At 35.3% G+C, this 18,803-nt stretch overlaps 1 protein-coding gene across 3 annotated transcripts in view; it reads right to left on the bottom strand.

The window, feature by feature from the left end:
* Positions 1-346: 346 nt before the first annotated feature.
* LOC110294789 (solute carrier organic anion transporter family member 6A1-like) overlaps positions 347-18,803 on the bottom strand; it is a 178,356-nt gene continuing 159,899 nt past the window's right edge. For 2 of the 3 annotated variants that reach the window (XM_021163266.1, XM_021163273.1), the window contains 5 exons: positions 13,638-13,825; positions 12,316-12,380; positions 9,991-10,128; positions 2,038-2,170; positions 395-507 (listed from right to left, as the gene is read on the bottom strand). In XM_021163266.1, the coding sequence (XP_021018925.1) occupies positions 2,070-2,170; positions 9,991-10,128; positions 12,316-12,380; positions 13,638-13,825 (492 nt within the window). In that variant the 3' untranslated portion in view covers positions 395-507; positions 2,038-2,069. Of the gene's footprint in view, positions 508-2,037; positions 2,171-9,990; positions 10,129-12,315; positions 12,381-13,637; positions 13,826-18,803 lie in introns of all 3 variants that reach the window. The other variant, XM_021163258.1, reaches the window with a different exon arrangement.

The following is an 18,803-nucleotide window of genomic DNA, read 5'->3' as shown; positions in this document are numbered from 1 at the left end:
GGGAAGATAGAATCTGTAGAGACCATAACCAGTGGATAGGCATGGCCCCTAGTAGGTTCAAGAATATTTCAACAGCTATAATTTAAAAATTTGGAACTAGTTCTTAATGGAATCTATATTACTTACATAGAAAAATATTTTAAAATCCTATTCCAGAGCTAGCAAATGGCTTAGTGGGTAAGGGTGCTTGCCCATAGAGATGAAAACCTTAGCTCATTGCCAATAGCCCACATGATGGTATGAGAAAACTGACTCCAGAGAACTGCTCAGGTATGACCTATGCTCAGAACACACACTGTCCCCTCAATAAAACTAAGAAAAAGTACTAATACATAAGACATGATTAAAAGTGTTTCATATGAGTATTTTATTATGAAAATAAAGATCCACATAGATATTTTAATGTTCTTTGTCTTTTCTGAAATTATGGCATAGACCACATCTTATGAAAACTTCAAAGAATAGACTGCAGTCCTTAGAACTCAGAACATCACAGATTGTCCAGTCCTACAGATTTAAACCAAAAAGATTTAGTCAGTTTCTACATAAAACTAGTGTGATGGTTTGAACATGCTTGGCCCAGGAGTGGCACTATTAGGAGCTGTGACCTTGTTGGAGTAGGTTTTTCACTGTGGATGTGGGTTTTAATAACCTCATCCTAACTACCTGGAAGCCAATCTTCTCCTGTATGCCTTTGGGTGAAGATATATAATTCTCAGCTCCTCCAATCCCACATCTGCCTGGAGGCTGCCATGCTCCTGCCTTGATGAAAATGGACAAACTCTGAAACTGTAATCCAGCCCCCAAGGGACTAAACCACCAACAAAATAGTACACATGGAAGAACCGATGGCTCCAGTCATGTATTTAGCACATGACCTTGTTGGACATCAATGGAAGGAAAGGCCCCAGTGTAGGGAAGTTTCAGTGCCCCAGTGTAGCGAAACACCATGGCAGGGATGTAGGAATGGCATTGTGTGTGGATGAGTACCTTCACAGAAGTAGGGAGAGGGAGGATGAGATACAGGGTTTCCAGTGGAGAAACTGGGAAAAGTGATAACATTTCAAGTGTAATTAAGTAAAAATATCAAATACAAAAAAAAAAAAAAAAAAAAAACGAAATTGCCTTGGACATGGTATCTGTTCACAGCAATAAAACCAAAACTAAGATAACTAGTTTATAAATGTTCATGTTGTATGTTTAATGTGAAGACTGTGAATACAATGGACATTTCCTGCTTCACACTTCCTTCTGAGTGCTGTGAGTATGGACAGAGCTACCCTCCCAAACAAGGATTCATTTCCATCCAAGATTGTCAGTTCCCCCAGAGAATGAAACAGCAGAGAAAACTGGCTTATGAGTTTTTGCTATAGAAAATCAGTTTATCTAGTACTTGAAAAATATAACAAAAATGTGAATAATATGTGAAAAATTAAAATTTCTTTAAATGCAAATTTTAACTAAGGGCACTTTCAAACATTGATTGATACCTATTCTCTTGACAAGTATAAATGTTCCTTCACAAGAAATATTTGTTATTAAATATAATCTGCGACTAAATGTAAATATAAGAATAAAGGAAAAATAAACAACTCAAGTGATTGTATATTGTTAATAAAATCCAGGTGGAAGTAAAAGGTAGAGATATGTAAAGTCTTTAAATTTCATGTCTTCTAAAATACAAAACGGCAAAACATGGGTAGTGCAAATTTTCTAAAAAATCTATATCAAATCACCAATGAATATAATTTTGACTCTAAAAAGCTACAATAATATACTTTGAAATTTAATTCAAATTTAAGTTAAACTTCATTGTATATTCTATGGGGAAATTTCTAATTTATAGCATTATTGAAAAACAATTAGTTATACTCCAATTATCTTAACAATTATCTTAATACAAACAGTAGTTTCACATACCAAATAAAAATTGTGTGATAAAAAGAAACATATTTTTGAATGTAACTATTCACAATTATTGTTTTAAAATTATCAATATGATATTCCATTGACAAAGGAAAAGCAAACAATCCTTACCCAATGAAGAAATCAGTTTGAAATTAATGTTCTTACTTTTCTTCTGCTTTTTCACCATTTCCTTTTACCACATAATCATGTCTGTAAACCCCGTAAAGACAACTCAAGCCTGACAATATTTGCATGTTAATCCCTGAAACAAAAGAAGGGGGTAACTATATCACATTAAAAAAAAGGTTTTTTTAATGAAAAATGCCATTTACCCAAATAAAACATAATTTATTTCTAAAGGTGTTAATTTCCCATTTATAAAATGATATTGTAATCTTATGTCAAATTATGTATTTTGAAATGCTGATCATATTTCATACTTATCAGAGAGCTTCCAAAAACTAATTTTCCATGAATTCATAAACTATATTCATTTGCAAGTACATGAATTATATTTTTAAAACTTAATTATCATTAAAAACATAAACTTGCTTTAAGTTTTATATACCTTAAGTGTTTGAAATATTGATCACTTTCCATACATAAAAACTAATAATTGTTTTATAGATTTAATTTTTGTCTCAAATTTCTTAAATTAAAATATTACATAAAAATATTAAACTTCACAAGTGAAATACCCTATTAGAGTGCAAATGTTGTAGCAAATGAATACTAGTTATATAATCCAGCCAATTGAAACACTAAGAAACACCAATAAGTCTTTTCTATTTATGAACTATGGCATCTGTTTTAAGGGATATCATCTCAAAGACATAGTTACCTGTGATAGAAAAGTAATATTACCATGAAAATTATAAGTAATGAATGACTGTAATGAACATTTGAAAGCACAAAGTTTGAGAAAAGAATGAGAAATTATTAAAAATAAGCCTGGCAGCTCTTCACAGAAGAGTGACAAGCTAGTAAAAAATGTATCTGACCACAGTGAAAAAAATCTAGACAATAAACCATATTTTTCCATGTTTAATAACTAAAGAAATAAGGAATTAACATCCAAAGGAATGGAGAACTTCATGACCATGTCATGGAGTACATTTTCCACAGCAGATGGGAGTATGAAGTGGAAAACCACATTTTCACCCTAGAAGGACCTGTGAGAGAATGGAGCATTCTGTTGTAGTCTTACAATGACTATCTGGAATGATTGCACAGAACAAAGCCTCCCAAAATACCAAGAGGTATGCTTAATATTAAGAGGGCAATATTCAAACAATCAAAGAATAATGATATGCAGTGGACAGTACTGACTGGTTTTATTCAGAATTTTATACTAGTAAAGATTTGGAAGTTCTATAGCCTGGTCAGAAAAGAAGAAAGCCACTTTTGTTTGGAAGAACAAATTCTAAGTGTTGCCCAGTAAGCACTTGCTAATGAAATTAGTGTGACTCTGTAGGAGTGGACTGTGGTGGATTAGAAAGATAAAGAAACGCCTACAGGATATTCTAGAACTCTTTAAAGATGTCCTTGGCACCAGAAATGGATTTCCTGCTCAGAGAAACTTTCTCTCCTTGTTGCCAAGTGAGTAACTAAAATAGCTATGATTTAGTCTTCAGTATCACAACTCAAATGTACAGCAAATCTTACTAAGTGGTCTTTTTTTAAAAATTTTTTATTAGATACTTTCTTTATATACATTTCAAATGCTATCCCGAAAGTTCCCTATACCCTCCCCCTGCCCTGCTCCCCTACCCACCCACTCCCACTTCTTGGCCCTGGCATTCCCCTGTACTGGGGCATATAAAGTTTGCAATACCAAGGGGCCTCTCTTCCCAGTGATGGCTGACTAGGCCATCTTCTGCTACATATGCAGCTAGAGACACAAACTCTACTGGCTAGTTCCTATTGTTGTTCCACCTATAGGGTTGCAGACCCCTTCAGCTCCTTGGGTGCTTTCTCTAGCTTCTCCATTGGCGGCCCTGTGTTCCATCTTATAGATGACCGTGAACATCCACTTCTGTATTTGCCAGGCACTGGCATAGCCTCATATGAGATATCTATACCAGGGTCCCTTCAGCAAAATCTTGCTGACATATGCAATAGTGTCTGGGTTTGGTGGCAGGTTATGAGATGGATCCCTGGGTGAGGTAGTCTCTGGATAGTCCATCCTTTCATCTTAGCTCCAAACTTTGTCTCTGTAACTCCTTTCATGGGTATTTTGTTCCCTATTCTAAGGAGGAATGAAGTATCCACCCATTGGTCTTCCCTCTTCTTGATTTTCTTGTGTTTTGCAAATTGTATTTTGAGTGTTCTATGTTTCTGGGATAATATCCATTTATCAGTGAGTGCCTATCTAATGACTTCATTTGTGATTTGGTTACCTTACTAAGGATGATATCCTCTAGATAACATCCATTTGTCCAAGAATTTCATAAATTCATTGTTTTTAATTGCTGAGTAATACTCCATTGTGTAAATGTACCACATATTCTGTATCCATTCTTCTGTTGAGGGACATCTGGCTATTTTAAATAAGGCTGCTATGAATATAGTGGAGCATGTGTTCTTATTACCAGTTGGAACTTTTTCTGGGTATAGGACTCCAGAATCAAATAACGCCATTAAAAAATGGGGTACAGAGCTAAACAAAGAATTCTCAACTGAAGAAAACCAAATGGCTGAGAAGCACCTGAAAAAATGTTCAACATCCTTAATCATCAGGGAAATGCAAATCAAAACAAACTTGAGATTCCACCTCACACCAGTCAGAATGGCTAAGATCAAAAATTCAGTTGACAGCAAATGCTGGCGAGGATGTGGAGAAAGAGCAACACTCCTCCATTGTTGGTGGGATTGCAAGCTTGTACAACCACTCTGGAAGTCAGTCTGGAGGTTCCTCAGAAAATTGGACATAGTATTACTAAGTGGTCTTACTTAACATCCAAGTGTTGTGGGGGTTCTAACATCTTCAACAAAATTCGCACAGTAAGTCCTGAAGACCAGACCAAAATGTGCTACAAGGTTCATAACTATAAAGAATAGACTCAATGGGACTATAGGAAGTTGAGCTTTAGAAGTGGACCTGCAAATGTGACAATAGACAAGCAGAGTAGTAAAAAGTATTCTACTGATTCAAATAAAGGTAGATAGATAATTTGCAAATCCAGAGCAAAATAAAGCTCAGGGTCCTACAGTTTTATTAACATCAAAATTAAGATCAAAAGTTGCCTGAGGGGTCACACAGCATTACAATGTTTATGTAATATCATATTTGGAGCTTAAAGACTCTGCATCTTCCATGCTAGATTTTAGTCTTTGTTATGGCTTCAGTACTACTCTATACCTCTTGACATCTTTCTTTGTACTACTGTTGTTTATCATGTGCTTGTCCCACTCCTAATTGTAGACACGTAACTTTTGAAACAGCCGCTCATATCTGAAAATGTTTTCACTCAGATAAACCTGTGGATTTAGTCTTTGCAGGGATGTTGCACAGTCCTTAGCACTAGGAGGATTGGATTATTATAATTTATATTAGGAGACGTTCATAGATCTTGGATGCAGGCATAGATGACAACAGATTGGATATTTATGCATTGGGAGATTATATTAATTAATACACTGGTGAGAGGTAGAGTACAGTGGAAGACTCATAGAGAACACTACAGATAAGGACTTTACTTTGATTACTTCCCATTGTAGCAATAAGCCTATGCTCTGTATTTTCTAGCTTCCTGTCTCACAACGTGATATTTTTATGATATATAGGTCTCAGACATTACACTGAGGACTATGATCTGATGAAGCAAAAAAGTTCTTTCTGGATTGAAGTCCTACAGGGTCCCCAATGAAGGAGCTAGAGAAAGTACCCAAGGAGCTGAAGGGGTTTGCAGCCCCAAAGAAGGAACAACAATATGAACTAACCAGTACCCCCAGAGATCCCTGGGACTAAATCACCAATCAAAGAAAACACATGGTGGGACTCTTGGCTCTAGCTGCATATGTAGCAGAGGATGGCCTATTTTGTCATCAATAGGAGGAAGGCCCTTGGTACTGTGAAGGTTCCATGCCCCAGTATAGGGGAATGGCAGGGCCGAGAAGTGGGAGTAGATTGGTTGGGGAGCAGTGTGAGGGAGTAGTGGATAGGGGATTTTCGGAGGGGAAACTAGAAAAGGGGATAACATTTGAAATGTAAATAAAGAAAATATCCAATAAAAAAGAAAATTTTTAAAAAGCCTTAAAAAAAAAGAAAAGAAAAGAAATCCTATTTGGAATTCGAAACTCCAAGACTATGGACTATATACATTTCATTATGAAATACCAAGATTCAACGAATTTTAGAACAATAGAAAATGTAATGATAATATACATAATATCTATCAGATTTATCCATATCTTCAATAGAGACTTTTTTTTCTTCTTTTTGGATCAAAATAGTATCTGGCATGTAATGGCCTATGGTCATTATCCACTCATCAGTTAGTGAGATTACTGCACATTCTTTTTCAAATTTCTAAAAGGTGATCTGCAATAACTATAGTTTTTCTTCACTATCTTATGTTTTCTTTGCTTTGTGTTTCCTTGTCTGGATAATTTGAAATGACTTGCTTTCTGACGTGTACCACATTATGTGTGTGCCAGCCACTGAAATTATAATGAATCACCTCATCTCTTCTGTTGTTAGCTTTACATTTCTAATTTGTTCTTATTTTCTGATTTTTTTTATTTCTGCTGAATTTAATTTCTTTTTGATACTCTCTTTTCTTTTTGTATTCTCTTGTTTATGTCTATACAATAGACATATCACAGTGGAGTACATTCCAAAGTGCACACAGCACTAACTGCACTCATTAACACAAACATTCACGCATACATTACTTTGTGTTTCAACATGCTGATATCAATTCAATTAAATCACATACATTATTCATGTCTCTTATGCACACATATATTTTATCAAACATAAGAATTCATCTTGCTGGTGAGATGGCTCAGTGGGTAAGAGCACCCGACTGCTCTTCCAAAGGTCAGGAGTTCAAATCCCAGCAACCACATGGTGGCTCACAACCACCGGTAACAAGATCTGACTCCCTCTTCTGGAGTGTCTGAAGACAGCTACAGTGTACTTACATATAATAAATACTAAATAAATCTTAAAAAAAAAAAAAAGAATTCATCTTGTGTGGGGTCCATCATTCTTGAACTCATAGATAATATAACTGAATTTGCATGGTTCTCACGTTCCTTCTCTGTAGTTTCTTGGCAAATATGTTGTCAGTCTTGATCCAATACTTTTTCATGAAGCTCTTATGTTTATTTGCATTTTATTTTAAAAAGGCATTCAGTGATACCTCTCTACCATATCTGGACATCAATTCAATCATACTGTTGAGAGACTTTCAATAACTAAAAATATTAACATATATGTCTTCTCATACCAAAAATGATGAAACTTCCAAGATTAGTCTTCAGAGAAATTATAGTATTTTGATGATATTATTTGCAACTTGCCTTAGTTTGGATTTTATTTTTGTGAACAGGCACCATAGCCATGCCAACTCCTACAAAGGAAAACATTTAATTTGGCCTGCTTACATTTTCTGATTATTAACAAAAACAAAAACAAACAAACAAAAACAAAAACAAAAACATTTTCTGATTATTAGTCCATGATTTTCATGACTGTAAGCATGGCAGCAGGTAGGCAGAGATGGTGATAGAGATGAAGCTGAACATTGTACATCTTGATCCACAGGCAGAAGAAGTAAACGCTGTGCCTCACTGGGCATAGCTGGAGCATAGAAGACTGTAAATCCTACCTCCACAGTGATACATAGCAAGGCCACAATTACTACAACAAGCCCACACCTCCTAATAGTGTTACTTTCAATGGGTCAAGCATTCAAACACATGGATCTCTGGGGACCATACCACTGAATTTCAATTCCTGGTCCCAATAGGTTTGTAATTGTATCATAATGCAAAATATGTTTATCTCAATTTCATAGGTGCCTATAATCTATCATAGTCTCAACACTGTTGTGATCCAAACATCCAAGTGTCTTCTGAGATGCATGCAATTTCTTAACAGTAATCCATTGTAACATGAAAATCAAAAAGCAGATCACAAACTCCAAACATGGAACAGGGTATACATTACTGTTCTAAAAGATAGAGAAATGAGCAAGGTCAGGAAATACTGGATGAAAGCAAGGCAAAACACAAATAAAGGAACAAAATCCCAGCTTGTCAAACTTTGAACTCTGCATCTCTGTGTCTGATGTCAAAGTGCTATTCAAATTTCCATCTCCTTTAAGTTTTGTTGATTGCAACACATATCTATCTGCTAGGCTGATTTCATTCCCTGTGTTTTGCTATCTGGCAGAGATCCGATGAATCTGGCATCGCCAACATTTTGGGGTCGCCATGCAGGGACACTCTTGACACCAACCTTGTGTTAGCAAATTTTCTTAGTCACAGAGGAAGATTTCAAAACTTCTATTATCCTTGCTTCTAAAGACAGTACCACATATCCAAAGATGTCAAATTCTGCTGTTAGCTGGGGCTGAAACATGGTCCCCTCATTCAAGTCTTTCTTCACCAGCTTTCTGTTTTTGATGGCTTCCTTCTGTGCTTAAACTCAAATCTCCTTGAACTCCATCTATACACTAGGTTGACCATGAACTCAGATATCTGCATGTCTTTGTCTCCTGAGTGCTGCAATTAAATGCATGTACCTCCATGCCTAGACCTAAGCTGTTCTTTAATTCCTTTTCACAAGATGGAAACTTACCGTGATGGGTTCTTGCCATGTTGTCACAAATCCTTTTATGCCACTTAATGTCTTTAATATGTTTATATGCTTCAACATGGGATTTATCTCCTTTGTACTTTCTGGTGCCGATTTTCTCCATGAAACATACATGTAGTAGTTTTCCTTGTTACTTTTCAACAAACTGTTCTTCATAAGAGTGAACCACAGGACAGTCTACACTAGGCTGTTTGAGATTTTGTTTGCCAATGAAATTAATCTAGACCTCTTCACTTTAACCTCAGGAAGACTCTACAGACAATGGAAAGAGCAGCCACATTCTGCACCCTAAGATCACAAGAATGATCTCTAGGCAACATACTAAAATCCTTCTATTATGAAACTTCCTGAGCCCAGCACCCACAGTTCAAATTGCACTCAACACCACTGTCTTCTTTGTTCTTACTAGTATGACCAATTTTTCCCAGTTAAAATGCACTCTACTGCTTTCCTAACCCATAAGCCCAAATCCACATTCCTCCAAATCATGTTCAGTCCTATCATGCAATACTCCAGTCCCTGGTACCACTTCTAAATTAGGATGTTACTGGTGGGAAGAAACACCACAGTAATTCTTATTAAAAAATATTTAACTAGGACTGGCTTACACTATCAGAGGCTTAGTCCATAACTGTGATGGTGGGAAGCATGCTGGACTACAGGCAGACACAGTGATGGAAAAGAAATTGAAAGTTGTTACATCTTGATTGGCAGACATCTGGTGACTGAATGGTACACTGAGCATATAGTTTGAGCATAGGAGACCTTAAGCTTGACTCCACAGTAACATACTTTCTCTAAAAGATCCACCCCTACTACAAAAGGCCATACCACCTAACAGTGTTACTCCCAATGTGTCAAGCTTTCAAACAAATGAATGTGTGTGAGGTTGAGTGATATGCATTCAAACCACCAAACAGCTATTATAGTTTTTATTCAAATTTATCTAATAATTAAATCTGTTGCCTTTAAAATTTTATTAGGAAAATTTTATTTTGCCTTCAAAAATGTACAAAATAGTCAACACATTAAAATTATATTAATTACTACCCTTTCTTAAAGTATTATACAGAAATCTAGAGTGCACTTAACAGAAAAATATAAGCATTTGCATGAATTATATAATAAAAGCTTACAAAATACTTCCTATAGAATTATGTAAGTCTTTAATTATCAAAGTACTTATTCACAGTTATTACCTTGGTATAAACAATTGGAAATTCTAAAATCAATATAAAATTCACATCACTTACATATTGTCTTAAATGTGTAGACCAAATTTTCCGTATTATAGATCCAACAATGTACTTTTTCTCCACATTCATTAATATCCCAGAATTGACAAGTAAAATCTGATGTTGCTGCAAAAAATATTGGTGCAGGGACAGAGCCTATAAAATAGTAAATGATCAGAAGTGCTTCATTAAAAAACAAAAACAAAAAAAACAGGATAAGAATAATTACTTCTCAGCATCCATGCATGCACATACAGGGAATCCTATACAATTATTGAAAATTCTATAATAGCCTTTTTTCCATTGGCTAAAAAATGTGATAATCAATATCCTGATCCTTGCATGCATACCAATATTAGTAGTTTACAATGATTTTAGCATTCTGCCCATGCTGTTATTTATAAGATATAAAGTAGATTTTTAAAGGGAATATTTATCAGACATATTTACATCAAAGGAACTCTATTACATGATTTTTTAACTCCTACTATCTTTAAAGATAGATAACTATGAGATTTTTTTAATGACCAAAAGTGACTTCTTACTATTTTCTGTCTGCAATCTCTTGTCTATGTCTCTCAAGAAACCTTCTCTTATCCCAGGGGAATATATTTCAAGATTCTCAGTGGCAACAGCCTGTACACACACACACACACACACAGGGGTTCAATGTGCTGCTATCAATTAAATTAAAACACATAATCTATTCATATCTTCTATTTTCATATAGCATAAAAGCTAGTAAGAGTTCATAAACCTTCTATCATTCTTAGTTTTGATGGACTCTTCCTCTATTTCTTCATTATTCATCTCAGTCCCGTCCTTTTAAAACCACAGCATCCAGTATTTCCCACTGTGTTTTCATATCACATGGGTTTTATCCTTCTTGTTTATGAACTTTTACTCATGCTACAAGATCATTGTTGCCCATGTAACTTCTTCATAAAGACTGCATTTTCTTTGAGGCTTCCCCTGGCCCTTCCTTTGCTCTGTTATTTTACTCCCTCCCCAAACCCTTTTGTTCCCTACATTCTCCCTCTCTACTTTTATCTCACCTATATTATGCCATACCTTTTCCCCAATTGAATCCTATCAAGCAATGGGCCATTTCTAGTTTCAAAATGTACTTTGGATTAAACCTACAAATGATCAAAAGCTAAGATAAACTTATTAAAAGGAGCATTTAGAATTATATTGTTGGACCTGAATGACCTCACTCAATATAATTCCTTTTTGGTTATTTCAATTTTTCTGCAAGTTTCTCAATGTTACTTTTTCATTACCAGTAATTTATAATATATATATATATATATATATATATATATATATATATATATATATGCATTCTCAGTGTGCATTCCTCAGCTGATGACCAACTAAGTTGCCTCCATTCCTAGCTGTAAAGCAATATAAAATCAGTGAGCATGAATACTATGGTATTGATGTAATAAGAAATCAATTCATTTGGCAATATGCCCAGGAATTGTATAACAGGGTCGTGTAGTAAGAATTATTTCAGAGTTGAACAGATGTGTCCCACACTTGTAAGTAATACTCTGCATGAACACAGGTAATATTAAGTGCAAATCTCAGTGTCAAACACCATTTTCCTCTCTGTTGGTTATTTATTGTTCAGGGAGGCTGTAGAGGCACTTGAAACAATATGGACTATTGCCATTGATAATAGTACCAAAATGTCTAGATGATAAGACCTGATTACTGAAGATACACTTTGGTGACAGGACACAAAGAAAAAAATCCTGAAATCTCTCTGCTGACTAGCGTTCATAGAGCTGGGTGAGCTATTCAGGCTGATGGAGAAAAGTTGGGTATTATCCATGGCCAGACTCAACTACAGTACAAAGGTTTCAGGCAGGTAGTAGTGCCCATGGTGCAATAGTGGCAAGATTGGTTATATGGACAACCAACCCCTTTCCTATTGAACCAGAGAACTACTCTGCAGGAAGAAATTTTATGAGTACTGCTATAAACATGGTCAAAAACTGTGATTAAGGAAAATATTTCACAGGACACATTTCTTATGACAATCCACAAGCATACAAGTATAATATTACTTCAAATATGTAGATGTTTTAAATAATCTCTCTGTAATTTGTGTGTGATGATGAAAACACTTCAGGTACAACTCAAGGCTTCAGCTGACACAATATAATTGAAGCCCATTTTGTTTAATTGGATGGTTTTTATCTTACCTAATAGAGCAATCTCATATTTATTTTTGTATCACTTTACATTATTTTTTCCTGAAGTTTAAGTATACATGAAAATTTACATGTCAAAGATAAACAATTTTGTACATTGTATATAGCTGAAAACACATACCAGTGAATCTCCAAACTGTCGACATTAAACCCAAACTCATTGAATTCCAACTGGTAGGTACACTTCTGAAAGCAAATAGCAATGATATTACCTATGAGTCACACATGCTAGGTTTTTTTTTTAATTTATGTTATACTTAATTTACACCACAAATATTTAGCTGGTTGACAAAAGTTCAATTTGTCCTATAAACACAGTATATATCTATCCATTTACCCATTATTTAACATGAATAAAAACTCAAACAATAAAATTCTTTCCATTGGGGAAGAACTTTATGGATTAAATCTGCCTGAACCACCTTTTCCTGAAACAACTCAGCTCTGTATAGGTCTCATGTTTACTTTCCTCCCTCTGCCAGGTATGGTATTGCTTAGAGTCCATTTCAGCATTGGTAAGTACACTCTGTACTTTCTTAGTTCGCTGTTTCTGGTGGATTCTATACTCTATAAATTGCATCAGTAAGTCTACACTTAACATTCTTGCCTTTGATTGAGTTCTGGTAAAATGGCTCTTTGAATGAGGGGGATAATTTAAGTCCACTCTTTACCTTTAGGTATACCCCAATGGTTACTTGGGGTGAGTGAGCCCCAAAGAAGGTTGTCTTCCTTACAAGGGCTCCTCTCTCACTCTCATTCCATGCAGACCATTGTGCCTGCATAACACATTATGAAATGGCTTTCCTTACAACCATCCTACATTTGGTTAGAACTTTATTCAATTTTACTTGAATCATCCTAATTTCTGAGTCTCCCCTCTTTCATGTGGTATCCTTATTATATTCACAATTCCAAATTAAAATAAATGAAAAAAATAACTTTAAATCTGTAAAATTTACTGCACTCCATTTTTGTTGACACATGACTCAGCTGTTAATGTAGAACTATTGTTAAATACACACACTAATAAGTTAAATTTACACTCACATCTATGGTGACAATTTAAAATTTTCTTGATTATGGATTTATCATGTATATTCTACAAGATAAATATAAGGTTTCTTTCAAAGTTATGCTGTTTCTGGTGCATAAATACCTACATTTGCTATAAAGTTAGAGATCAATATATTCAATTCCAACACGGGTTTCATTTTTAAATTAAAGTGAGAATAAGTGTAGCATCTATACACATTACAGAAAAAGACTAAGTATAATAAGTAAAAGGGAAAATTATACATATACATAAATTTTAACAATAAAAATATTTTCTATTTGTATTAACTACAATAAATCACAGGAAATCATTTGTGGTAATAATTTGAAGTATTCCTGTTTCATACTTATAAGGTAACTTCTCAATAATTACAAAAATCACATACTTACTGAATGACAATCAAGGTTGAAGGTATACTACAGAAACTAGAAAAAATGGTTGCAGTAAAGTAAAAGGCAAAAAATAAAGGCAATGTAAGGCATCTGGTATTACATGTTCCAGAAACAGCATCAATATATTGACCTTCATTATCAGCAGTTGTCAATCCTTCTTTGATGCAAGAACAATTGTAGTATGTCTATTAATATTGAAAATAATAATAGTATTTCAGAAATAGCCAGCATACAATAGCCTTATTATGAGAGTAAAGATTAAATTAATACTCAAGAGATATTTCCCAGGGTTTTGTTTCTTATTGCTTTTATTTTCTGTATGTGTGATATTAAGATCAAATGAATATGTGGCACATTTACACAATGGAGTATTTCTCAGCTGTTAAAAAAGGTGGCATCTTGAAATTTGTTGACAAATGAATGGTAATAAAACAACAACAACAACAAACATCCTGTGTGAGATAAACCATACCAGATGGAGAAACATGATATGTCCTAATTTATAAGTGGATATTCTCATTAAGTAAATGATAATGAAGCTACAATTCACAGACCCCAAGTTTAGATAAAAACTAGGACACTATGGTAGATTCATTGATCTTCTTGATAAGGAGAAACAGAAAGTTATGTTTGTAGATTGCCTGTAGACAAAGACAGGAGCAAGAGGAATCAGATGGACAAGAAGTGAAAGATAGAGCTAGAATTGGGGAGCATTGGGTGTGTTATGGAAACCTAGTCTAGGGGAGGATTCTTGTAATCTATGAGGATGACCCTAATGAAGACTCCTAGTAATGGAAGATATGGTATGAGAACCAGGAAAGGTTTTCAGTGGTGATACTGGGTTGCATTCATTTGAGTTGTTGGCTGAGAGAGTTCCACAGGAATACCAAAGCATCCCAATCTGATGCTAAGACCAAAGATTATTTTCTAAAAACCAACACTGGGATCCTTTTGCTAAGGAAAACATCCACAGAGCTCTTTGAATGTAAAGGGCCTGCCGAGATCCTTCTCCTCTACTTCTTGTCATAAAGTTCTCAATGTATGGGTCACAATACATTTGGGGTTGAATGACCTGTTCATATCAGCTCTCTCAAACCTATAGAGCCCATAGACCTAGGCTAGAACCAAACATGATTGGCAGAAAAACAAAAATCAAAAGATTCCTAATAATATTCTGCTATTCTCATAATTTGGTGCTATGTACAGTTGTCATCAGAGAGGTCCCCTCCATCAGTAGATAGGAGTAGTGCAGAGAACCTCAGCCAGATATTCTGTGAGAGACATTCTAAATTGGAGGACTCACTAGGTCCCTCCACTGGCATATAGGGAAAGACTGCAGTAGAGGGAGAGATTAAATTGCAGGAGTCTGAGGGATAGAAGATACCAAGAGAATTTGGATCACTGAATCACCTATGCAGAGCTCGCATGAGTTAAAAGAGACTGAAGCAGCAAGCACAGGGTCTGCATGGGTCTGTACCAGGTCTTCTGTGTTTATGTTATGGCCTGAAAACCTTGGTGTATTAGTGGCACTCATAACAGTGAGAGGGGTGTATCTCTGACAATTTTTTATCTCTCTAGGGACACTTTTCTTCTTCATCGGATCCCTTCAGTCCAACCTCAATATGAGGCTTATTGTATCTTGCTTTGTCCTACTTGACTGTTGTCTCTAAGTGGTACGCTCTTGTATAAAGAGGAGGCAGAATAGGATTGGATTTGTGGGAGAGGGGAAATAAAGGGAAATTTGGGAGGAGTGAAGGGAAAGGAAACTAGACAGGTTTATTTTGTTAGAAAAGAATCTTTTTTTTCTTAAGTAAAACAGTTGGAAATCTATAGGAAATATTAAAAAGTATAGCACAGTGTAGATGTCCCCTCCCTTCTGTGTGATTCTGTCCATCAAGTATACATAACTTAATAATACCCATGGAAAAGAATCTGTGGCTTTTAGTTCTCTTATAAAGTATATTACAAGTGTAATGAGGGGGAAAAAAGAGTACTTTGAATCTCAACTGACTAGGTGAGCTTCAAAGTGTAACAGGCATTTCATTAGAGGAAGGCAGCCTAATATTGTATTTTGCTGACCTTGATGGAAAGGGGTTCACCTGTTAAAGAATTTTAGTAGTCCATATAAGCTAAAACTGCCTCTGAGGAAATCTATTAAAGAAATACAAATTATATTACTTTCAAACTTAGAGAAACCAGAAGCATTTACAATGCACTAATTCTCAGAGATTCTAGACAGACCAGAGCTTGGCTTTGAACCCTGACTTCTGACCATGCAACTGAGTCATGCTATGTTTGGGGTTCTGAACTTAGAATTGGGGCATCATAACAATGTTATTCAAATTCAAAAGTATTTTGGAAGTTGCTAGGTAGAGATAGGGTAATAAATGATAGATATTGATCCAGACTCAAGATACAGGTTGAATCCAAACAAAAAAATAAAATAAAAATTATATTCATATACTAAATAAAGCACAAAAAGAGAAAATTCTAAATGTTTGTGGACAGACAAGATAATACAACTCTGTGATGGTGAATTTTGATTATCACTTTGTCCCGAGTGTATGTATGTATATATATAGTCATTGCCAGACATTAATTTGTGGGATTGAAAGTGAGCATTATGTCTAATACAAAGTGGCCATAGGGAAATAAGCATCCTATTTGTCAGCTGGCCCAGGCGTGCACACCAGTTTCCTCTCTCCGTATTGAATGCAGTAATGTGAGAAGCCCTGATCCACATCAGTGACCCTCCACAGACTTAAATAAAAAAAAACACCTACAATGGACAAACAGTTGATAACAATAGCAAAGACAAATCATTCTTCTCTCAGAAATTCTAAAACTGTGGATTTCAATTGGTAAGGGGGAGTAAAGAACATGCAACCCAGCATCCCATGCCTAGTGAATACATTTCAGAAATGTTGGGGAAATTCTTCAGGCAGAAAGAAAATAATTCCATATCAAAACATAAAAATATAAGAACCAGCTAAAGGTACAAGATCATAAAGAAAAACACAAGGATTTTTATTACATAAACATGTGGGGGGAAAGGTGAGCATATTTTATGAAATATAAGATGTGGTCTTAAGGAGCCCAATGTTCTTGAAGAAAAGACATTTTTAAATTTTACTAAAGGTATCATTTCTCCTTAGTTTTATCAAAATTATTTTGTTGTTATAGTTCTTTCCCTTTTCAAGTTAATGCTTATTGTGTTAATTCCTCCATTCCATACATAACAAATTTGCATAACCAAACTCTTTGTTTTTATCAATGTTGCTTCAGAGCTATAATTTCCAATACAGATAATTGTCATTTTATAAAACTCTGGTAGTTATACTCTTCACTGCAAGTATTTTGTTTCCACCCTTTTAATTATCAAATGTTATCTTAAACTTGTGTGGATATTTTATGGAATATTTATAAGTGATATTCATTATGAATTAATTATGCATTGTAGAAATGGATGAAAATTATAAAGAATTCCAAATGCTGAATGTTCCTAAGCACAATTTCCCAAATAGAAGAATTGCTCAGAATTGATACTGTTCTTAGCATCTCAGTGAAGAGCTGGCCCTGCTGGAGGAGTCTTTACTGCCATGATTTCAAGGGCCAGAGGTAAGGAGAGGTGGCTGACCACTCATCTACTCTGAGGTGGCATGTGTGCAGACATGATGCTCTCCCCCCTTGACCCCTTAGTTCTTACAGTAGTCAGTTGAGCTGGTGTGAATTCATGAGAGCATCCTGGCCTCACACTGGATATAGTTCTTGGAAAAGCAAAATCTATAGTATGTGTGGACTGTGGGTCCATGTGAAAGGGCCAGTCCTGATGAACCAAAGCTGCAGGATTTACATGATGCATGGAAACCAGGACAGCAGTAAGGAGTCCCAGTAAGGATCCAATACTGATGATGTGATAGAAGCCAGAGACCTTAACCCAGACTAGTGAGTCATTGCAAAGAACATTTGAGGAGAAGATGGACACAGGGCTACCCTTTGGGACACACTGTGGCAAACTTCAGCTTCCACAATGAGATATTTTTTATGCTTTGTTTGGTTTATTACTTTGTGTGTTTTGTATCTTGGGGGGGGGGTGAAGCTTCCAAGGACAGAGAGCAGATTATAGGGGACAAGTAGGTATGTAGGCCTGGGGTGCATGATGTGAATCTCATAAAGAATCAGTAAAAAGTTAAAAAATAAAATAAAAACCAATTAATTATCCCTGCCCTCCAAACTTGCTTAACATTTTAAGGATCCTATCACCTTCTATATCCATCATACTGTGGGCCAATATTCTGATACATAAATTTTGGTGATATGTATTCAAATTATATCCAAATGTTATCACACATGATAACATTTACTTAATGAGTTATACATGCTGAGTCATGCTATGTTTGGGGTTCTGAACTTAGAATTGGTGGATCATAACAATGTTATTCAAATTCAAAAGTATTTTGGAAGTTGTAAGGTAGACTTAAATTATATTTTAATAAATAGCATAAATTTTTTTAATAATGCTTGTTAAAAACCTTGTTCTGATATTAAAGCATAAACACTACTAAACATGTCAATATAATATCTACAAATCAGTAAATATACAATTTATTGCTCTCTTTTCTTCACAGGTATCAAAAGCAGAGGAAAAGAAAGACAACAGTATTAGTACCTAGATCCCTATTTTGTTCCAATAAAAAGGAAAAACTTAAGAAAACATAGTTAGCAAATATGAAACATACACATAGGGGAAGGAGTAAAATTCTGTGTGGTTCCAAGAATGGTGTTCTCACTATACCCACATTAAAAGCCTTGCATGGTAGTGTGCTTCTATGCCCACTGCTGCAGATCCAGAAATATGTGGTTCCCTGGGGACTTGGGGCCAGGTACTCTAGCATACTTTGGAGAGCTCTAAACATGTGAAAGACTGCCTCACAAATTAAGATGGACTGATCCTGATGAATGACATCAGACATTCTCCTCTGACCAGTACCCCATTTACCTAATTCATAACTGAATACTCTTATATTTTGGAGAAACAAATATTTTCATGAATGCACAGATGTGCTTCACGTGTGTGTGTGTGTGTGTGTGTGTGTGTGTGTGTGTGTGTGAGCTGGGGATATGGCTCAGTGGTAAAGAACTGTATTCACAACCACCCATTTT

Source organism: Mus caroli, chromosome 1 (genome assembly GCF_900094665.2).
Source record: "Mus caroli chromosome 1, CAROLI_EIJ_v1.1, whole genome shotgun sequence".
In the NCBI taxonomy this organism is placed as follows: Eukaryota; Metazoa; Chordata; class Mammalia; order Rodentia; family Muridae; genus Mus; species Mus caroli.
The sequence above is the reverse complement of the archived record's forward strand: the minus strand, read 5'-3'. Positions and strand labels throughout refer to the sequence as shown.